The 23,261-nt window shown below is 52.7% G+C and overlaps 1 protein-coding gene across 2 annotated transcripts in view; it reads left to right on the top strand.

Moving 5' to 3' along the window:
• Positions 1-363: 363 nt before the first annotated feature.
• The window catches only part of IGDCC4 (immunoglobulin superfamily DCC subclass member 4), a gene marked incomplete at its 3' end in the record, with an annotated part of 37,143 nt that continues 14,245 nt past the window's right edge, over positions 364-23,261 (top strand). For both annotated transcript variants that reach the window (XM_080808839.1, XM_080808838.1), the window contains exons 1-6: positions 364-490; positions 9,863-10,207; positions 10,803-10,944; positions 18,102-18,238; positions 19,552-19,692; positions 22,811-22,966. In XM_080808839.1, the coding sequence (XP_080664965.1) occupies positions 421-490; positions 9,863-10,207; positions 10,803-10,944; positions 18,102-18,238; positions 19,552-19,692; positions 22,811-22,966 (991 nt within the window). In that variant the 5' untranslated portion in view covers positions 364-420. The remainder of the gene's footprint in view (positions 491-9,862; positions 10,208-10,802; positions 10,945-18,101; positions 18,239-19,551; positions 19,693-22,810; positions 22,967-23,261) is intronic.

The raw sequence follows: 23,261 nt of genomic DNA, 5'->3' as shown, positions 1-23,261 counted from the left end.
GACCCAGAGGCAGGGAGTCCAAGGGACAAACAGACCCATAAACAAGCGGCCCAGCTGAGGCCCAAGGCGACCCGGAGAGGGCGAGGCACCGGGGCGCAGACCCCGGCGGAGCAGAGCCCCGCGCCGCGCGGGGTCACGGTGCGCGGGCCCGGGGTCCCTGGCGGGCCCGGTGGCCGCACTCACTGGGCGCCCCCGCCCCGGCTGCTCGCCCAAGATGGCGATGGAGGGGCGGGCGAGGCGGCGGCAGCCCCGGCCCCCGCGCCGGCCCCCGCTCGGGCCCGGGCCCCCGAGGCCGCGCCCCCGCCCGCGGCGCCGCGCCTCCCCGGGCCACTGACGCCCGGCGCGCCCTCCCCCGGCGGCGGCGGCCGTGGCGCGGGGAGGCGGCGGCGGCGGCTGCGGCGGCGGCCCGAGCCGGGCCCCATGGCGCGGGGGGACGCCGGCCACGGCGGTGGGCTCGTGGCGCTGACCTTCTGCCTGTTGGCCGCGCGCGGTAAGGGCGGGCGCCGCGGCAGTGGCGGGAGCGGCTGCGGCGTGTCGGTGCGCCCGCGCCCCGGGGCTGCGCCGGGCTACGGGGCTGGCGTGCGTCCCGGGTCCCGAGCGAGTGCGGGGCCGCCGGGCGAGGGCGGCCAGTCCCCGTGATGCCTGCGCTTGGGGGTCTGCGAGCTGCGGCCGGGGGTGGGGGGAGGCGGCGGCTGCGGCGCGGACTTGGCCGCAGGGGGTGTGTGTCCTTGGTTTGCGGAGTCTGGAGTGTGAGTGTGTGTGCGCGCGCTCTCGGAGGGTGGGGACGGGGGGCTTCTGCGGGCGTATGTGTCCGCAGTGCGTGTCACGGTCGCGGCGTGGCATCGCGGGGCCGTGGCTGCGGGGTTGGTGGCTTGCACCGGGCGGGCTCTGTCTTGCCCGCGCGTGTTCCTGGGTTGAGTGCGTGAAAGAGGAGGGGTGTGGGGGGGTGTGTGTCAGCACCTCCATTTGTGTCGAGATCGTGTGTAATTGTGTTTATGGGTCTGAGCTAATATTTGGCCTTGGCTTTTGGGGAGTGTCCTTGCCCGTGGTTGGGGGGGATAGGGCAGGCGATTCAGGATTGACTGGGGGTAGAGGTGATAAAACACTCAACTTTGCCCAGTGGGTGTGGTCCCTGGGGCTGGTTGGGGCAGGGGGTTGGGTGGTTAGTGTCGCTCCCCCAACCCGTGGCTCGGAGCGGGCTGGGGGAGGGGGGGCAGGAAACCAGTTGCTTTCGTGGACTTGTCCAACACTCGCTCTCGGGGTGGGACGCGTGTCACTCCTGCCCCACCCACCAGGGACAGGTCAGGAAAGCGTTGCCCAGGTCAGCAAGGCCTCCTTCCAGCCCCCCACCTCCGTGCGGGGTTGGAGTGGGGGTAAGAGAGTTATCCACTCTGGAGAAAGGGCTGGGACTGGGGTGACGGAATCCCAGTGCTCTGTGTCTAGGGCTCCTTCTTCCACTCCAGCTCTCTCGCTTTCCGTGCTGTGTGCGTTTAGGGGACGGCCCTTGGGGAAGGTAGGTGGCAGGGCTGGGGAGGGGGATGGGCTGCCCGCTTTGTTCGCCTAGTTCTTGCCTTCCCTGCCGAGGGGGGAGCTGAGGATGTGTCCGGGGCGAGTCGGGGAGGGACTTGGAGGTGGGGGTGGGGAGGGGGATTTCTCTCCAGCTGCTGCGGCTTTCCAGAGAGACTCAGCCAGGCCACGTGGGAGGGAGGCAAGGACGGCGGAGAGGGGAAGGAGCCTCCGTCTGGCCGGCCCAGGCCCATCTCCAGGAAACCCAAACAGCGGGTGGGAAAGTGCCGGGAAATGCTCGGACCCCTTTTCTCTGGACAAAGACACGCCCCTCTCCAGTCCTGGCTCGAGTCTAGGGGTTGTCAGGTGAAGGGGGCGGGGAAGTGAGGGAGAGGCCTCAGCCCCCCAGGAGCCCAGGGGATTAAGGAATAGTTGTGCCTACGCTCTTAACGCTCTTCCCGGAGCTCCTGGAATGGGCTCAGAGTCACCCAGCCTAGTGGGATGAGGGCTGAGAACTACTCCCTATCATTATAGTATACCGGTGGGGCCTCCTGCAGGGGACTCAGTTTGTCTCTGAGACCTGGCCTCTCCCTGCTCTTGAGGGCACAAGGCAGGGGCAGGGCCACGAGCTGGGGCTCCCTGGGCAGCAGTGGGCATGGCTAAAGCAACTAGGCTACTCGCCCTCAGTCTCCCAAACCCGTTGAGTGTGCAAAGCTTAACAGGCCTGGAGACAGTCCTATAGCGTTCTGACTAGCCATCCTGATCTGGACCAAGGTCACTCATTCATTCATTCATTCAACAAATATTTACTGAGCACCCTTTTTGACTTAGCATGTGCCTGGTGCCTGGAATATAGTAAATAAGGAGGCAGACCTTGTCCCTAACGCAGAGCTTGCAGTGTGGTGCGGGGGAGACTGACAGAGGGTTTGGAAAGGTCAGGAAAGGCATCTTTAGAAAGTGATGAATAATTGAGCTCAGTGCAGAGGGTCAGCTAGCCCTGTAGGAGAGCTATGTGAACCACATGTATAGGCGCTCCAAGGTGACTTCATTTAGACCAGTGAACGCAGCTAACTCTGGCTGGAGTTTAGAGCACAGGGTGAGAGTGGGGGAGGTTTGAGCTGGATAGGACAGGGCCCATAGAGTGTCAAGAGTGAAGGGTGAAGGGGCTTCTGAAAGGCCTGATAAGCCCCACCAAGGTTTCTGCCTGAAAGCTCCCCGCTGCCACCACTGTGAGCCCTTGGCAAGTTTGTTTGTTTGTTTTTAAGATTTTATTTATTTTTTTGACAGAGAGAGATCATAAGTAGGCAAAGAGGCAGGCAGAGAGAGAGAGAGGGAAGCAGACTCCCCGCCTAGCAGAGAGCCCAACACGGGGCTTGATCCCAGGACTCCGAGACCATGACCCCAGCCCAAGGCAGAGGCCAAACCCACTGAGCCACCCAGGCGCCCCCCTTGTCAAGTTTTAAGATCAGCTTTGCATCAGCTCACTGCAGCCAGTGTGGAGAATCCGTTGGGCAGGGCTGGAGGCAGGAAGCTCCAGCTTCCTGGGAGGCTGTTGTAGTATTCCAGAAGAGAGGATGGTGGCAACAAGCGTCATGGCAGTTGGTGTGGCCAGGGTAGCTGGCTTCTAGAGGTATTTAGGAAGTAGAATCAGTAGGATCTGAGGATAGACTGAGTTTGCAGGCGGGCAGGGAGGGGGAGGTCCAGAATAATAGACACTTCAGCAACCTGAACTTGGCAGAATACAGGGCTGGTGTCCCCCAACACTCTTCCAGCCAGGGACTGGGAACTGGGGAGATATATAGGAATGGGACTCCTGTTTGGGGGTAGTGGTAGAATGCTGAGTGCTTTTTTTTTTTTTTAAGATTTTTTATTTATTTGACAGAGAAAGAGATCACAAATAGGCAGAGAGGCAGGCAGAGAGAGAGAGGGAAGCAGGCTCCCTGCTGAGCAGAGAGCCCTATGTGGGGCTCAGTCCCAGGACCCTGAGATCATGACCTGAGCCAAAGGCAGAGGCTTAACCCACTGAGCCACCCGGGCGCCCCTGCTGAGTGCTGGTTTTTATCAGTGCAAGATGTGGGGCTCTCCCCTCCACTGAATCAGAATTGGGGGGGCGGTGCCAGAGGTCTGTTATAGGAAGGCTCACAGAACATGACAGCTGCTTTCTCCTCACCAGGAAAGTCCCCTCACCCCCATCTCTTTCTCGGCCCAGAGACTCAGAGGCCCACCTCAGTTGGTGTGGCCCTCTGATTCCATCCCCAGGTTAGGAACCAGGTCAAACAAGTTTCTCTTAACAGTGAATTTTGTCCAGAAGTTATCTGACTTTTAGGTAGTTTCATGGCCCAATTCATCATGTGTTGTGTGTAAATTACCAGTTCCTTTCTTTACTCCTAAAGGTACCTATTTCAAGTTAAGCTCTCTCACAATTAGAGTGTCATCCAATGTCAGCACTGAAGGGAACTTAGAAATAATTTTTTTTAATTTTAAGTTTTTATTTAAGTTCTACTTACTTAATGTATGTGGTAAAATTGGTTACAGATGTAGAATTTAGAGATTCATCACTTTATATACAATACCCAGTGCTCATCGCAAGTGTCTCCTTAATGCCCATCACCTACTTAGCCCATCCCCCACCCAACTCCCTAGAAAAAATTTTAGCATGAACCCATTTTCCAGATGAGAAAACTGAGTGACATCCCAAAGTTGCATGGCTAGGGACTGAGCTGGGACTGGAACCAGTCTCTTGTCTCCTGGAGCCACACCTTCCCTGGATTTGGTACACAAATACCTAAGTTCGGTCTCTCTGCACCCCTCCCCCTCACATGAGAAGTTACCAGCTTTGGGTTTGGCCTCCTTCAGTTGGTGTGTCTGAGTCTGGGCTCTGGAATTCACCCTTCTCCGCTCTTCCCCACCCGCTACCTTCTGTTCGGCCTCCACGGTTTCTGAGGTACAGCAACCAGACTTGACACAGAATTCCAGATGCAGAACAGATGTCATTGCCAGGTGGGCTTGGGGGGGCTCCCAGCTCCCTGGAGGATGAGGAGAGGGGAGGAGGAGTAAGAGCAGCTTTGATGGAGGAGAACGCTAGCTCTAGCCTGGTGGGAGGAGGGTGCTAGGAGCTGGAGTTGGGAGGAAAATCCAAGAGATAATGTTCTGGCCCTGACATGCAGAGAAATAGAATCCTTGTATTCTGGGCTAGGTGGGCTGTTAGTTACTCACTGCTGAGGCTGCGCCCTCTGGATTTGAGGGGCTTTCGGGTCACCGAGGTCAGAGAAGCAGAGCTCAGTAAGCTTTCTTTCAGATGCAGACCTGAGCGTGTGAGCTGGTGCAGAGCTAAGACTTCTGGATGGTTCGATAAGAGGCTCATTACCTTGTCACATAGTTTGGAGGACAAAGTTCCAGCTAGTGATCAGAGCATACAGGGAGAGAAAGGTGGGCACAAAAGAAAGCTATTTTGAATCATATGAGCCATACGGCAGGAGAATAGGTGAGGTAGTGAGCTTCCTAGTCCTGGTAATGTGTAATTACAGAGTTTTTTTTCAGTGTGAGTTTGCTGTTCTGTCTCTGTGCTTTTAAAGCATTTCGTCAAGTGTCTGCTAGGTGCCAGATAGGCAGTTTCTACCTGTATTATTCCAACACGTCCAGCCCTTAAGGGAGTTCCTATAATTTTTACAGATAAGGAAATTGAGGCTTGGAAAAGCATAAGGGGCTGTGTCTCCACGTGTCTACTTATGTGTTCAAGGAATATTTATTGAGCACCTACTGTATACCAGGCACTGTTTCTGGGACTAGAGATTTAGAAAGCTGACCAGGACATGATGCTGAGTTTGTTGCCTGATAGGGGAGAAAAGAAAGTGTAAAACCTCAAGTAATAACTGCAGTGGCCAAGGTGCCCTGGGTCCTATGGGACAGAAAAAGAAGAAGCAACTCAATCAGACCCTGGGATGGCATAGCTACTGTGGGGAGAGGGAGCAGCAGGAACAACATATGGAACAGCAGTGAGCTCTCAGAGAGCTGAAAGTGGTTTGGTCCGGTGGGGACAGAGGCACGCAGGGATCAGGAGGTAGGCAGGAGCTGAGTGTGGCTTTGCTGTCAAGTCCACTGAGGCTGGGCCTCTCCGGAGCACGGATGAAGGGAACTGTACAGCCTTTCCTGTGTCCTAGGCAACTGTCCCAAGCTCTCCTTCCAGCTGTTGGTAGGAGGGGATCAGCATGTGGTAAGGGAGGTGGCCAAGGTGGGGGGTGGGGGGAGGAGTTTCTGGAAGACACTGACTTGGGTCTCCTAGGGAAAGAGAGTGGTGATGGGGGTCATGGAGAACTGCCTGTACCCTGAAAACAAGTTGTAAATCTATTGGGCTCTGAAATTCAGAAGTGACAAGGCATTGATGTCTGTAGCAAGTTGTTGTCTTAATGAACGAGACATCTGGGCTTGGTTCCCCTCCCCCACCCCACTTCTCCTTTCCTCAGAGTTTACTGGAAAATGGGACCCCAGCTCACACCAGGCCCCACTAAACCCATGAAACAGCATTGAGCGGGCCCTGGGGCTCAGCCGCAAATCTCCTCTCTGTCTGGGTTCTAATTGGCCTCATAAAATCTAATTTATCCTGTAAGTGGGTAAAATAATCTGTTAGGAAAAGATTGAGAGATGGCCTCAGGGCTCCCAAGCATAGAAGCTCTGTGTCTCTGACAGGGTCTCACCAAGGAGTCTGAGGAGAAGGAATTGTCCCCATCGAGGCAGAAAGCTGGTGGGCAGCCAGAGTCCACCGTGTCCCCAGTCCTGAGAGGGACAGCTGAGAACTGCTTGTGGGAAGGGCTTTGGGGGTCAGCCATGGCAGTGGGCCAGGGGTGGCAGGAAAGGGGTGGCCAGGAAGCCACTGGACAAGCAAGGTCCACTCCTCAGAGCATCACTTTTATGAAAAGATCTGGTGGTGTAGGAACCACGTTTACGTTAAAGGAAACATTGCTATGTAATGGAGCAGAATGCAAAATGTGCCAAAGGTTTAAAAACCAAAACATTTGGGGCATCAGCAAGCCTCCTGCCTACGTTCCCCTCTGCTGCTAGGAGAATTTTGGCGAAAATGAGAATAGTGGAGACTTCTCCTTTTCAGGCTGAGGAAACTGAGGCCGAAAGAGGAAAAGTTGCAGGCCCAAGGCCATATAGCAAATGCCCCAGGAGGACCCTGACTTCAGACCAAGGCTTGTCCCCCCACCGCCCACACCCTATTGTCCGTCTAGGCAAGAGGAAGGATGGCTATGTGATAGGAAACACATAAAGCTTCCTGGGAGGGGAGAGTGGACAGGCAGGGACGGCCTCACAGAGGGCTGGCACTGGAGCTGAGCCTGGGGGGCGGGGGAGGCGGGGCGGGGAGGAGGGCATGTCCTGGGCACAGAAGTTGGGCTGGGCACTGAGGCAGAGAGAACCCTCTTTCTTACTCTAGAGCAACTTTCTCATCAGTGCTGGATTCATCCCCAGAAGATCAAAGGATGGTTTCCCCACACTGCCTCCCGGAGAGAGGAGACCCCCCCCACCCCTTTCTGGTCCTCAGTTTCCCCACTTACATACAGTGAGGAATCTCAAGCTTCCAGGACATTTCCACCACCAGGGTCCTCTCCGAGGGGGACCCCTGGTTCTCTGTACATCTACATCCCTGTTGGTTTCCCTGTGCTACCTTGTTGGGCGCTGGGCTCCTCAGAGGTGGGGAAGCCAGACATCTGCTGATTCATGAATATTCAGGAAGGGAATCGGAGCCTCCTCTGGGCTCCGCAGCCAGCCGCCGGCCTCTCTGGCTGCCGTCCTGCCCGCCAGAGCCCAGGCTGCTGACATACCCAGCAGCTGCTCGGGCCCCAACTGTTCACATTGTTTGTTCAGCGCGGCAGGGGATTTTCCAGGCCCCGGACGTGCTTTGGGGGGCGGGGAGGCCGCCGGAGGGCTCAGGGATTCGTGTCATGTGGGGCTTTTCTCCCCTGAAGTGCAAACTGACTGCTCAGCGGCTGGAACCAGGCAATTGGAAGCCGCTGGGCTGAGAGCCCGGGCTTGCCTCCCCCCGACCCTATGTTTGAATCTTAGAATTGAGGGCCGCAGAGGTAGAAGGGACTGGTTGTTAGGACAGTAATTAGCATTAGTACAGTAAAAGAAAAAAAAATCTTTCATTAAAAAACAAACAAACAAACAAACAAACAAAAAAACCCCAAACCCCAAACACTTGGACAGTTTCTGAAGTGCCTTTAAAGAATGAGCTCCCGTCCCACCGTTGGTGGCACTGACATCCATCCTCTTGTTTACTCCTCACAGGCTTGGTAGTGTCGCCTTCATTTTACAGATGTGGAAACTAAGGCCCAGAGAGGTTAAACAGCTGGTAGGTGGAGCAGCAAGATTGGAAACTAGATCTTCTGTCCCAAGGTCTAATGCTCTTTCCACCACAACCAACAGCCCCGAGTGACATGAATGCCAGTTTGGTTTCACCTATCAGAATGGAGACTGGGTGAGGACAAGGCCTGCCTTCTCCCTGCACCCATTAGTAATGCTGAGCCCAGGCGAGCAGTGGGAGGGCAAGTAGAGCCTTCCCTTAAGAGAGGCAGAGGCCCAGTTTGGGCCCCCTTGGTCTCTCCATCCTTCGCAAGTAGTGTCAGAGCCTGGCTTCAGCCCTGGCCTCCGTACATCAGCCAGCTGGGACTTCTCTTTGCCGCTCAGTCTTGTTTCTCTTCAGGAGTGCTGGGAAGAGAGCCTGGGGACAGACAGGGGTTCTAAGTGTGGGCACAGATATGTCCGGGTTTTGACAAGTGTGGCAGAAACTAGGGTGTGTGTGTTCAGGTGTGGAAGGTTGTGTCTACAGTTTGTATGTGTGTCTAGATGGTGTTCTGTAGGTTTGCTCAGGAATAGGTATATCCAGGTGTGACTATTCACTGAATCATCCTAACAGCATAGAATCTCACACATCACCTGATATGTTTGAGTAAGACTAACGTCCAGAAGAAGTGACTGGCCCAAGGCCACACAGCCAGACTGTGGCAGAGCCAGGTCCAGAACTGAGTGGTTGCCTGATTCCCAAGCCCTTCGTTCGGCTTTCTGCATGCCCTCCCAAGGCTGTCTGCCCAGACCTGCCTTGTAGTAAGGACATGCCATTGTACTCACCTCTGTCTTGGGTTCACTCTCAGATGTGCCATTCCACCTTTAAGCAAAGTGTCAGGTCAGAGGATGAGAAGGGACCTCGGACCATTGAGCTTGTATGGGACAGGAAGGCAGCAGGCAACCTTCTGGCCGACACAACTGGGGAAACAACCATTTCTCTGTGAATAATGGCAACTGGGCCTTGTTGACATGTTGGTTAAAATGAGAAGCATTGGCCTTTGTGTGTTTTTGCCTTGACCCTGGAATGACATTCCCTTCCTCCATTTTCCCCTTACTCATCCCTTGGTGGCAGGGGGCAGCTTTGGAGCTGCAGGCCCTGCTGGGGCCCCTGGAGACAGGCTCTGGCTTGCTGCGTGGCCTAGGAGAATTGAGCAGTAGGAAGGAGTGCTCAGCCCTGCCTGCCACCGGGGCACAGTAGGTTGAGCGATCATGGTCAAGATGATCTGGAAGTTTCCAGGAAAGGAGGACCTTACTGAAAGCCAATTCTGTGCCAGGCCAGGCACTGTGCTGTGCTCTTTTCCTACCCTGCATCTCACAATAGCCCTAGAAGGAAGGAATTCCTGAGTCCTTTTTAACTGAGATACAGTTCACACACCACAGAACTCACCAGTGTACACAACAGTGGTTTTGTGTATGCTCACAAGGTTGCACAACCATCACCATGGTCTCGTTCCAGAACATTCCTATCACCCCGAAAAGAAACCTCATGTCCCTCGCTTCTCATTCTTCCCTCTCCCCAGCCCCTGGCAGCCATTAACCGACTTTCTGTCTCTGGGGAGTTGCGTCTTCTGGACATTTCATAGGAATGAGATCATAGAATATGTATCATTTTGTGACTGGCTTCTTTCACTTAGTGTAAAAGTTTTTAAAGTTCTTCCATGAAGCAAGTATCAGTACTTCATTTCTTTTGATGACTGAGTGAGATATTTATCCATTCACCAGGTGATGAGCCCTTGGGTTGTTTCTCCTTTTTGACTATTACGAGGAAAGTTGCGAGGCACTGTGCTTTTTGGTGGATGAGGAAACTGGGAAGGTGAGCCCAGAGAAGAGTGGCAAACTGCCCAAGAGCACAGTGGGTAGGGGCACAGCCAGGATCCAGATTCAGGTGTCTCCATGAGACCTGTTATTCTTTGAGTTGCCCCAGCCCTTGGGTGGGTGACTCAGGATCTAGAGGCTGGGGGAGTTGGGAGGACCCACACTGATGGCCCTGGGACCTGCCCTCTCTGTGCAGGGGAGCTGCTGTGGCCCCAGGAGACGACCGTGGAGCTGAGCTGTGGTGCGGGACCACTGGAAGTGATCCTGGGCCCAGGGCAAGCTGCAGTGCTGGCCTGTAGTCTGGGGGCTGCCGGACCCCCCACCAGCACCACATGGAGCAAGGACGGAGGCGCCCTGCCTGAGCACGACCACCTGCGCCTGCTGCCCAATGGCTCCCTGCGGCTGTCCCAGCCGCCCACACCCGACGGCAGTGATGAGGCAGCCCCCGGGGTCTCAGAGGTCATTGAGGGCAGCTACTCTTGCCTGGCCCACGGCCCCCTGGGAGTGGTGGCCAGCCAGGCTGCGGTGGTCAAGCTTGCCAGTAAGTGCCTGCCTCAGGGGCTGAGCTGAGACCCAGGAGGCCTGGGGTCTGGGAAGTGGGATCCCCATTAAGTCCTTGCACACAGGCCTGTCCCTTGAGCCCACTCCCCTTTCCGTGCCTCTCATCCTGCTCAGCAGGTCCCTTCCTGGTATGGCTACCTTTTTCCCACCTCTCCTCTTCTTCCTTCTCCCCCGGGAAGCCTGCCATAAAGGCTTGTTAGAGTGTGGGGCACAGGAGCAGACCCCCTCGGGGGTTCTCAAGAGGCACAGATGACCATGAAATCATTTTAGGCCAGGAGAAATGTCCATCTTACTGTGGTCTGACCATTATGGTGACGTTAGGTGTGGGGCGCTGCAATTCATTCTGACTCAGCGTCTGACCAGTAATCACCGCTTCTTATCCCCCTGCTGCCTTTTCAATTGTCTTTGTTGGCTGGAATTTGCCCTGCTTGTGTTTCTGTCCTCTGACCCCCCGTGTTCCTGTGTGTGCGTGCATGCACCGTGTGCATGTGTGTACGTGTGTCTCACTGTGTGCGCCCCCCTTTTCCCGTGCTCCTCCTCTGTCCCTGCCTGTGTCTCGCTATCCTCGCCCCCAGCACTCGCAGGCTTCTCTCTGCACCCGGAGTCTCAGGTGGTGGAGGAGAATGGGACTGCTCGGTTTGAGTGCCACATTGAAGGGCTGCCAGCTCCCGTCATCACCTGGGAGAAGGACCAGGTCCCAGTGCCGGAGGAGCCTCGGTGAGTATCCTGTGGGGGAGTGGGGAGAGGGTCCCAGTAGGCTGGCCGGAGAGAGCCCCGGCATGTGCTCAGGAACCAGGATTCTTAGAGCCACGGTAGCTCCATTTGCCCAAACTGACTTAGGAGCCAACCATGTCCTGGCTCTTTGCTCACTTAGGCCCCAAAGAGAGGCTGGGCAAGCAGTTTTGTTCCCTGCAAAGAATGCCACCCACTAAGCTACGGAGCTCAAGTAGAGAGCAGTGGTAGGGTCCTTCAGAGCTTATCTGCCTCACTGAAGAGGAGACTGAGGGCCAGAGAGAAGCTCTGTTTTGTCCAAGGCCACAGGTGAGTCAGTGGCAGGAAGTTTGTTGTTCCTTAAGAGCAGAGCATGGAGGCTACTGGGTGGCTTTCTGTCTGCAGGGTTCCTCCGGCAGCGCTACCCTGGAGGCAGAACCTCTCTTGTCTCTTGATGCCAACCTGTGGGGTGCAGCATCTGATACTGGGTTGCGGAGGTCCTTCCTGTTTTACCCTCCTCCCTCCCCATAAAGCAGTGGGTAGGTGCAGTGATCCCAGAGAAGAGTTTCTGGGGTTAAAGAGCAGCAGAAGCTAGACCCAGGACTTGACCCTTACTGTGGCCTCCTGGGAAGGCCCAGATGTACCTGCAGCACGAGTAGAAAGCACGGGCTTGTTTGCCTTTGTGGACTCGGAGCTGGTCTCACCACGCGGTTGTCACCCCTTGGATTCTTACATCTTTGGAGATGTGGCTCCAAGGCCTTTCCCAGCCCCCCCTCCCCGGCCCGATCCTCTGCCTCCATCTCTCGAGCTGTAGTTACCAGCTTGCCCGCTTTTGTCCTCTCCTGGGGCAGGTAGGGCTCCACGGGCTCAGAAACACTGGTTTACAGGTCTCCCTGCCCTGAGACTAATCTGTCTTGAGTGTGTTGACCTGTCTCAGCTCCTCTGACTTGTGCCCACATCTAGGTAGGGGGGAAGGTGTAGGGGAAACTTCTGGGTAGATAAGCCACAGGGCACATCCCTGCAACAGTTGTGAGGGAGGAAGCAGGTCAAGCTGCTGATTTGGATGATTGCTTGGCCTCTTGCCCCTTGCAGTGGCTCTCTCACTCAGCTTCATTCGCCCCATCTATAAAATTAAAGGAAAAGAAAAAAAAATGAAAGGGTTGGATTAGATCACTGTTCTTTGGAAAATATTAGTCATTAAAGGTGCTTCTCGAGAAAAAGTATTCTGTGGTCAAATAACGTAGGGAAAAATGCCTATAAAATCCCCTTCTTGGTGTTGACAAGGCTCTGAGAAGTCCTGTATGGAAAGCCTGTTAAACTTGTTGAAGCAAGCACTTCCTAGATTCATCTGCCCCACAGCCCCTTTTGCCACAACCCCGTTAACATCCCATGAATGAGCATTCTAGGGAGTGACCTTGGAAGTGCTGACCCAGACTTTCTAGCGCTGACATTTTAACTTCTGTGCCTTGCAAATGCGGGCCCCTTGCTGCTGTCTGGGAGTTGCTGAGTGAGAACCAAGGGAGAGCCCCCTCCTGGCAGCCCCCAGAGAGAGTAGGAGAGAGCCGAGAAGTCGCCCCCTGTTGAAAGGCATGATAGGCCCCACTTAATGTGAGCTATGTTTTCTCACTTAATCCTTCCCTTCATCCTTCAAGGTAGATATTTCTTAATTTCCATATTTTCTTCATTTACTTTTAGTTTATATTCCTGGAAGATGCCTTTTTCACATTCACATAAGCAAAACAGAAGAAACAGTCATCATCCACAGAAAGTCTCTGTTAGTTTTCATGTCTGTCCTCTGGAATTTTCCCCTGTATGTTTATAAATACCCTCTTTTAAAATTTGGATTATGTTGTACACACAGGGGTTTTTTGTTTGTTTGTTTATTTGTGGTATTCTTTAAAAAAAGATTTTACTTATTTATTTGACAGAGAGAAAGAGATCACAAGTAGGCAGAGAGGCAGGCGGAGGTGGGGGGTGGATGGGGGAGAAGCAGGCTCCCTGCTGAGCAGAGAGCCCCATGCAGGGCTTGATCCCAGGACCCTGAGATCATGCCTGAGCTGAAGGCAGAGGCTTAACCCACTGAGCCACCCAGGTGCCCCTGTTTACTTGTTTTAAGTAAGCTCCCAGTGTGGGGCTCGGACTCATGACTCCTAGATCAAGAGTCACCTGCTCTGCCGACTGAGCCAGCCAGGTGCCCCTGTATGGGTTTTTTTTTGCTCCATCACCTTTTTTCTAAAACATAAATGGGATTATAAAGCAACTTCTACTTTTTTTTTTTTTTCACTTCACACGTCATGAACCTCCTTCCAGGTCTACATACATAGTTATGGCAGATAAGATTATCTGGATTGTTAAGTGAGAGACCCGGGGATCAGAGACAGAAGTAACTTGACCCAGGTCACACAGCTAGGACACGGAGTGTGGGATGCCAGAGGCCTGGCACGAATGACACACAAGCCTCTTGTGATTCGGTGGTTGGGGTAGGGAAGCTGCAGGGTCTGGAGAAGTTGATGCTACAGATGGGCTCAGAGGTCAGTCAGCTGTGGCTCTGAGTGGACATGTTACTTCCCCCAAAGTTTCCCAGCAAACAGTAGGGCTCTGTTATCTCCCTACATCTAGTTCAGGCTTCATTCTACGAAGCCACAGGCCTCTCCCAGAAGTCTGGAGCTGCCAGTTCCTGGGCTCTGGGAGTGCTGGCCCCCAAGTCCTCTGAAAAGTGATCCTTAGCTATAAATAAGCCAGGCTCACATGTCCCAGCACATTGTGTGGGGGAAATAAAAAAATGTCTTAAACAGCAACTTGATTATGCCCAAGGTATGTATTTTTACACACGCCCAGATATAGGACATGTACAAATATGCTATTCATAAACTCAACCCAGTGGTTTGGAGACTGTGTGCCTTCTTGGGGACCGTGCGCACGTGCAGTTAATAAACACACTGTTAAGGTATGGGTGTGTATTTTCAGAACTGATGGTGAGGACTAGAGCCCAAGGCAATTCCCTGCTGCTTACACTAATGTCTAATGATAGGGGATAATTTTCCTTCCATGGGAACCAGTAATCAATGAGTACAATGTTTCCCACATCCCAGGCACTCACAAACCTCCTTTATAATTTTGGCCATTCCTGGGCCATTTATTCAATCACCTACTTAATACATTTCTTTAACTCAGCTCTCTTCCGTAACTTTAACACATGCTGAAAAGGAACATTATCTCACTGCAGCAAAATGGAAAACCAGCAACGCTTACCATAAATACAAGGTAGCCATAAAAATAAATACATAACCGCTGGGATAAAAAATGTGTGCCTAGATTCACTTGCAATCATTTTTGTTATCACCATTCACTCACACTTTAAAAATGTGGCACCAACGGACCTCAGTCTGCAGGCTCCCTAATGTAGTCTTCTGCCCTACACATCTCCTAGGGCCCAGGGTGTCTGTCAACCTCGTGTGACCCTTGGCCAGTGGCCCTTTTCCCTGGGTGGATCTATGAAGGGCTCAGGGTGGGGGTGCCTTGGCCCTTCTGAAACTCAGAGCAGCTGTGAAGTTTCTACTGTGTTCTTTTTTTTAAAGTAATCTCTACACCCAAGATGGGGCTCAAACTCATGGCCCCAAGATCAAGTCTCATGCTCTACCAACTGAGCCAGCCAGGTGCCCCTTTGCTGTGTTCTTGAATCCCTGGTTCCAAGTGGCCTTTTGGGGTTGGGGCTCAAATGCAGGCTTGGAAAGAGAACGATCCTTTCCTTTTGGACAGAGGTTGCTTTTCATTCTATAAGTAGCTATTTTGTTTTATTTGCAATCTGAATTATTTTTAAAGTAATAAAACATACCATTTTAATAGGAAAAAGTCACCTACCAACTGGACACGGACAGTTGTTACTCTTAAGATTGTTCCCTCCCAGTCTTTTAAACGTGTAGTTTGTATCATTGTAAACGTGTGTTTAGAATCTGGGATTCATAGATAGTGTTTCTGTCCATTGTCTTTTGTGAACTCACAACACAGTAGGGCTGGGGTTGTGAAGTAGGCAGGACAGGACTATTTAACCCATTTTTCAGATGAGAAACTGAGGCCCAGACATGTGATGTCACTTGGTACAATCACATCTCCTGGAACCAGCTCTCTCCACTATGTCACAGCTGTTTCTGTGTTAAGAGACTGGATTTCCACAATAAAGGGTTCAAGGTCATGCTTTTATTCAATTTCAATTTTTTTTAAAGATTTTATCTATTTATTTGACAGACAGAGATCACAAGTAGGCAGAGAGGCAGGCAGAGAGAGAGGGAAGCAGGCTCCCCGCTGAGCAGAGAGCCCGATGTGGGGCTCCATCCCAGGACCCTGGGAGCATGACCTGAGCTGAAGGCAGAGGCTTAACCCACTGAGCCACCCGGGCGCCCCCAATTTCAATTTTTTAAATTTATTTTTAAAAAGATTTTATTTATTCAATTTCAGTTTTTCAGGTTTTCTATTTCCAACCTAATAAATATTCAAAAAAAATTTTTAAACACAACAAATAAGCATTCCCAGTAATCACACTGCCAGAGAAAACCTCACTGAATGATGTGAGCTCTACCACCCTTGACATATCCTAACATATCATATCCTAACATATCCTAACATATCATTTATCAGGTTCCCAAACATAGAACTGCTTCATAAACACTGTTTGGTAACTTTTACCCCCCACTCACCAATGTATCTTGGACATCTTTCCAGGGACAGGGCTCCTAAAAACACGTTTTAACAAAACAGAAAAGATTTTAAATGAACACTAAAAGTGGTTCCATTGCCCTCTTGGTTAGAGGGTTGGAAAGTGGCTCAGGTTAGAAAGGTGTGGAGCCCTTGCTTAGGAGACAGTGCAACGCAGGCAAGGCTGTGTCCTTGCAGAGGACACTGGGGTGGTGGAAAGCAGAGCAGACCAACTTCTGTTGGCTGCAGTGATTGTACCATATCTGAGAAAGGTATCCCTTTTTTCTCCCTTCTTTCCTCCCTCCCTCCTTTCCCACACATAATAAGGAAATGTTCCTTGTCAGGGAAGTATCAGCTTTTGGGTACCTGGAGCACAATTTCCATGGAAAGCCTGGGAAACTTTGGGGTTAGGAAACGTGGGTTGCTCTGGGGGGAACCCTGCAGGCAAGGTCAGCTACATAGCCTAAAGGAGGAGGAAGGGTCTTGGAGGCAGGATTTATTAGGTGGAGGAGACCTGGATGGAGGTGGAGGTCTTATTTCCCAGATGGGTTCTGCTTGTCCTTCCCCACTTGTCCTTTTCCATCAAATTTTCCTGGCCCAGGATCTTACCTCCCACCACCCTTTGCCTCCATGTCCCCTCTCCCCTGCTGGCCCCAGCACTGACGTGGGTAGCTGCTGGAGCTGAAGGTAAGACCCTGGGGGAGAGCTAGGTTTGCCTGTGGCATGAGGGAGGGAGGGAAGCAGGCTTATGCGCATTCTCTAAGTCTTTGGGCCACAGCAGGTTTCCAGGCCTGTGGCCAGAATTTTCTCCCAATGCCCTTGAGCTAGTTCTCCTCGGCTGCATTTAAATTGTTTCATACCCATTTCCCCATGAGCCAAGGGACCTTCATCAAGCACAGTGCTGCCCCATTCCCTCTCCAACCTTGACCTAGCCTATATCCAGGGACCAGCATCATTTGCTTTGTTGAGAAACTGGGGCTCCCAGCCGGAAGCTAGCCCTGCAAGGATAGAGGTGGAGGATTCAGGAAGATGCCCCAACACACACACTTGGTCCAGAGCCTGCTCTGCTTACCACCACCCCAGTGTCCTCTGCACGGACACAGCCTTGCCTGCATTGCACTGTCTCCTAAGCAAGGGCTCCACACCTTTCTAACCTGAAACACTTTCCAACCCTCTAACCAAGAGGGCAGAGAATACCACCTTTATCCATCCTACCTCTCCTAAGCAGTGTGTGCGTTGCTTGGGGCTTCCTGGGGACCCTTCCTCAGGCATTCTTAGCCATCTGATGGCCGCTGAGACAGACAGGTGAGAAGAACAAGGGATTTGGTACTGGAAGACCTGGGTTCAAGTTTTAACCCTGCTCCAGCTGTGAGTCCCTGGGGAAATAATGCCTTTGTGCTTCCGAGCCTTCGTCTTGTCACCAGTAAAATGGAGGTCGCGACGCCCTCTGTCTCTTCAGATTGTTTTTTTTTTTTTTTAAGATTTTATTTATTTGACAGAGAGAGACACAGCGAGAGAGGGAACCAAGCAGGGGAGTGGGAGGAGAAGCAGACTTCCCGCAGAGCAGGGAGCCTGATGTGGGACTCGATCCCAAGACCCTAGGATCATGACCTGAGCTGAAGGCAGACTCTTAATGACTGAGCCACCCAGGCGCCCCTCTTCAGATTGTTTTGAGGGTCAGATGATATTGTGGGAAAAAAAGGGATTTTTATCAGGGAGGGAGGAATTAATATAGGCAGGGGGTAAACAAATTCACACTGTATAGAAGGCTGTATAATACAATGTAAGTCTCCCACTGCCCACCCCACCCCCATCCCAGGTCCCCTCCCCAGAGACAACCACCCTCACCCGGGACTTCAGTGCAAGCATGTAAGCGTGCATAACCTCACACACCATTCCGCACCAAAAACACTTTAGAGATCATCCTGTTAGAGCACACATGCAGCTGCCTCCTTTTTAACAGCTACCTTGCGTTCTGTTGTATGAATGTACCCAAACTGATTTAGCTAGCTCCCCACCACAGATGGCCCCTTGGATTGTTTCCAGTCTTCTGCCATTGTCCTCGCGGCGCTGGAGTGAATATCATTAAACAGGTTTTTGTGTACATGTCTGAGAATTATCTGTAGGAAGTCCTCGAAGTGGGGTTGCTGGGTCAAAGGGCACTTGCAGGGTTGATTTTAACATATTACCAGCTTGCCCTTGAAGGAGGGTGTATCGATGGTCAAGACCACCAAGACTAGAGTACCTTCCCACCATTCCTTCATCCGCACAGGGTGTTATTAAACCTTCTGATCTTTGCCAACCTGGTAGGTGCAAATGGTATCTCACAGCTTTAATTTGCGTGTTTTATTATGAATGAGGCTTGAAAGTGAGATGCTGGAGGTAGTTCAAGCTGAAGGGGGGAGGGGGACCCAGGACAGCTCCCTGCAGAGCTCCTGCCCACCTCATAGGTGCCCTCTCCCCTTCCCAAGGCTCATCACCCTCCCCAACGGGGTCCTCCAGATCCTGGACATTCAGGAGAGTGACGCAGGCTCCTACCGCTGCGTGGCCACCAGCTCTGTCAGCCAGCGCTTCAGCCAGGAGGCCCTACTCAGTGTGGCCCACAGAGGTAAGGGGTAGGGGTTTCGGGCATCAGCCACCTCAGAGCTGGCAGGTGCCTCGTGAGATCCAAGCTCTGCCTTCACATTGCCATTGGGCAGGTGAGGTGAGGTAACGCAGAGAAGGCAGTACCACCCAGGAAGTCAGAACGGGCTGGAACCCCGGACTCCAGGCTCCCAGTCCAGGGCTGTTTTCCTACAGAGGCTCTGTGCTCCCTAAGGTTGAGTGGGGTGTCCGGACTAGGGACAGAGGTAGGGGAGAGGGGAGGGGAGGCATCTGAAGAGGAGTATCAGGGATCCCTGGTCATGGCCCTTCTGGTCATCAGCGGATTCGCCCCTTGCTGCTGGCTGGACACTGCAAATCTGGTACCCTGCAGTCTGGTGCTCCTGTCCTCTCCATTTCTCTGAAAAGCTCCTGTCCCAGTATGATGCAGTAGGAAGGGCACAGGCTTTGGGGTCAGAAAGACCTGGTTTGAAACCTGGCCTCTCTACTTACCATCTGTGGGACCCTGTGCTGTTATCAAATGTCTAGCTCAGGTGGGTTGTGGGAATAGGTGAGATAAGAGTGGAAAGTGCCCAACACCTAGCAGGTGCTCAACAGATCTTAGTGCGGGCCTCCCCCAAGGGCCTCTCACTTGCCTTCCTCTGCCATGGCACCCCCTTCCAACCCTGCCCTTCTGCACATGTCTTCCCATCCCCCTCCTCATCCCTCCCACCTCCAGGGACCTTACTTGCCTGTGGTTTGACTGGTAGGTATCCTAGTCTGGTCCACTTTCCCTCCTGTGCCAGGAAGTCTCTGCTGCCACCTGCTGGACACACCCGGTATTCCTCAGGCTGACCCAGGGGACAGGGTCACGGGGAGAACTTGGCAGGGAATCAGCTCAGGGAGCTGCCAAGCTGGCGGAAACTTGAGCCTACCTCCTGCCTTTTCCACAGGGGAACCCAAAGCCCTCTGGAGAAGGGACTTGCCTAAGGTCACACTGCATTAATGCCATTGCGGGAACCAGAAACTTTGTTGACTCCAACCCCAGGCTCCAAGTCTACCTGTGACCCTGATGATCCTCTGCCAGCAGGGTGGGCTCCATTTGCAGGGAAGAATGGGGGTGGTGTGCCAGATGCCAGGTTATTCCTCCCCTGGCTCCAAGAGAGAGGGCTCTGAGTTCCAGTTCCCACTCTGTGGACCTATGTGGCTGCTTTCCCCATCTGTCAGCTGAAACCTCGGCTATTCCCTGCCTCACCTGCCTCACCAGGTTGGCATCAGGTGAGGGACTGCAGGTAAAGACACCTCACAGTAAGGCTGCTTGCTGGCCTGCCCTCTCCCCAGGGTCCCTGGCGTCCAGCAGGGGGCAGGATGTGGTCATCGTGGCAGCCCCGGAGAACACCACGGTGGTTTCTGGCCAGAGTGTGGTGATGGAATGTGTGGCCTCCGCTGACCCCACCCCTTTTGTGTCCTGGGTCCGGCAGGGTAAGTGGAGGGAGGGGACCCAAGGGCATGGGGAAGGAGGGTGCAGCATCTCGCGTGTCCCCAAGGTGGGATGCTATAGGGGTGACTGGCCCATGTGATGGGAGCTCCTCTCCCAGGGCTGAGCGTGGTGGGGGGAACCTGGACAGACTTAGGCATCAATCTGTGTAGCATGTTCCTTTAGGAAGCACTTTGCGTCTGCTGCTCACAAAATCGTCACTGAGACCTTACTCAGGGTGGGCTCAACAGTGTTGCAAGTGAATGTGTGAGAGCTGGAGTCAGGGGAAAGCAGGCCCCCTCCGCTGGGCTGCAAAGCTGCCCCTCGGCCCCACTCAGATTGCTACAGCCTTGTGTGCTTGGATTTGTGCTGGGCACAGTGAATTAAAAAAAAAAAATCAGGTGGGAGAGACAGGGATCCTGCCCTTTGAACTCGTAGTCTGGGTGAGGGCAATAAAACACACACCCAAGAAGAGAGGTTCGACGGTATCGGGCAGCAAGTGCTGAGTGCCAGGTGGGACTGCATTCCAGCAGGGGCTATCAGAGTAATGAAGGCTGCTGGCCACATGTCGCTGCCGTCTACTGAGCGCTCAGCCCGCCCTCCTGCCAGAGCCTAGACCAGCCTTTTGAAGGGAGCAGGGGCGAGGACTCTTATTCCCACTGGATGGATGAGGAAACAGAGGCTCAGAGAGCCAAGGCCCAAACTTTAGAGCCTGTTCTCTTTCTGATACACCACTTCCTACAGTCCTGTACAGAAGAAAAGCAAAGTTTTGTTTGGGTTTTGTTTTTAAGATTTTATTTATTTATTTTAGAGAGAGAGTGCATGGGGGGATACACATGAGGGGGCAGAGCAGAGAGAGAAGGATAAGCAGACTCTACACTGAGCATGGAGCCCAATGTGGGGCTTGATCCCACGACCCCGGAGATCATGACCTGAGCTGAAACCAAGAGTCATACACCCAACTGGCTGAGCCACCCAGGCGCGCCAGCAAGGATTACTTTTGTTTCTGTTTGTTAGTGAGAAGTGACTTGTCTCAAGTTGACAGCAGAAGTCTTAACTCTGCTTTCTTTACCTTTCTTCCCTGACTCCGTCTATTATCCTATACTGCCTCCTTTCCGTAAGTTTTAAATCTCACATCCAAAAGAGTATATAATGAATAGACAGAGTTTAAAGAAAAACAATAAACTGAACAACTATTTACCTCCCACTGAACTAATGAGATGAAACAGTGCTAGTATCTTTAGGCCTTCATGACCTGCACACTTCACTGGACACTGGCCTAGTTAGGGGATCCTGGCACCAGCAGGACCCTCATAATATTATTGGGATAGGCTTGTGGCATCGCCCAGAAGTTCTGATATTAATGTTTCTCAAATCCGGACCTTGCATCAGGATGACCCAGGGAGCTTGTTAGAACCGCAGGCTCCCTCCCTTCATGCCTGGACAGTTGTGACCCAGGAATCTTAAACTGCCTTAGATCCTTGCTATTGAAAGGGTGGTTTTTGGACCCGCCACCTGCACCTAGGCAGAAATGCAGAATCTGGGGCTTGCCCTAGGCCTCTGCATCTTAACAAGGTCCCCTGAGATTCTGTGATTCGAGTGCACAGTGATGATTTGAGAACTGCTGTCCCAGAGAATCCCGACACGGGTGGTCCTGGGAACTCCCTTGCAGAAAGTCTGCTAATAGCACTCCTGGACAGAGACTGGGAAGAGAAAGGCTGGAAAAGGGCTTCCTTCCTGACACCTGTCACTGCTACTTTTCTAGCAACTTCATGAAGTCAGGGAAGGGACATGGCTTTTTGTTTTGTTTTCTTCTGATTTCAAAGGTTGTGTGTTCATTGGAGAAAACTGGGAAAAGCAGAAACAGAAAACATTCCACCACTCAAAGAGATTGAAATAGTTAACATACAAGTGTATTTTCTTCCAGATTTTTTTCTATGCACATGTACATTTTTCCCCTGAGTTTGGGAGCGTGCTATATTTACAGTTACAAGTCTTACTTTAATTCAACAGTTTATCATAACCATTTCCCCATCTCTAAAACTTTTTCAAAAAGTAATTTTAATGATAATGACTATATCCCATCATTTGAATATAGCCATAATGCAATTTGCCAGTTCCTACCATTGAATTTTTAAGTCCTTTCCCATTGCCCACTGTTACAGAACACCACAGTGATCAGACCTGTTCTTATCTCCCCAGGACAGGTGCCCACAAATGGGATCCCTGGGTCAAAGTCAAGGTGGAGCCCCTCTCAGCATTTACCCTTTCTCAGGCAGCTTAACCTTTTAAAACACGTTCTCAATTTGATAGGTGAGAATTAACATCTGCGTTTTGGTGTGCATTTCTCTGATTATGTGAAGTTGAACACTTTTTTGGTGTTTCTTGGCCATTTGCATTTCTTCTCTGGATCTTCTGTTCATGTTCAGAAAGCAGGGGCTTTTAAAATGGTTCTCAGGGGTGTCTGGGTGGCTCAGTTGGTTAAGTGTCTGCCTTGGTCTCCAGTCATAATCCCAGGGTCCTGGGATCAAGCCAGGCATGGGGCTTACTGCTCAGTGGGGAGCCTGCTTCTACCTCTCCCCCCTGCTTGTGCACTCGCTCTCTCTCTCTCTCAAATAAATAAAATCTTTAAAATAAAATAAAATAAAAATGGTTCTCATTTCAGATTCATGATAAAAATTCTTGCTTATATTCAAATCTTTGGTTCTGGTCAGACCTTTCCAGCCATGTCTTCTTTGCAATATTTGGAATAAGACCATACAGGAGGAGAGTGTCCTTCTTCAGAGAAATGAATTTAATAATAATGGTAATAGTAATAACTGACGAGTGTACTGAGTACCTGTTTGGTGCCTGCGCTGTGCCTGGCTTTCTCACAAACCTTATGGGTCCCACCCTCCCAGCATCCTTCCAGCTAGGGACTCTCCACTCGCCATTTTATAGACGGAGACAGGAGAGCTCAGAGAGGGTCAGCCTCTAGCAAGTGGAGGAACTGAGGTTCAAACAAGGGACTGTTGTGTTCTCTTAAGCGGGTGTGAAGGCCCCCTGTCCCACCCCGGATCCAGAGCGTAGATGCAGAGGCAGTCCTCGGTGCCCTAGTCCACCATTCTTCCTCTCCTCCCCCAGATGGGAAACCCATCTCCACGGACGTCATCGTCCTGGGCCGCACCAACCTACTCATCAGCAGCGCGCAGCCCCGGCACTCGGGCGTCTACGTGTGCCGCGCTAACAAGCCCCGCACGCGCGACTTCGCCACGGCCGCCGCTGAGCTCCGCGTGCTGGGTGAGGCGGGGTGGTGGACTGGGCAGTGGGGGGCGGGTGGGGACCGGAGTGGGGAGGTCGGCTAGGGCCAGCGAAGGGAAGTTGGGGACGGGAGATGGGCAAGTGGGTGTCTTAGAACGATCGAGGGGCGATCCTGGAGGATGAAAAAGGGCTAGAGCTGGGGGTCCGGCACTCCGGGAGAAGTCCTTCGTTAGGGTGGGTACTGGAGGGGACAGGCTAGAGGACTGGTGGCGGGGGAGTGGGGGAAAGAGATTGGAGGATAAGTTAGGGGAAGTTGAGGCAGGGAGAGAAAGGG

This window comes from Martes martes, assembly GCF_963455335.1.
Source record: "Martes martes genome assembly, chromosome: 7".
NCBI classification, from domain to species: Eukaryota; Metazoa; Chordata; class Mammalia; order Carnivora; family Mustelidae; genus Martes; species Martes martes.
This window is presented reverse-complemented; position numbering and strand designations above follow the sequence as displayed.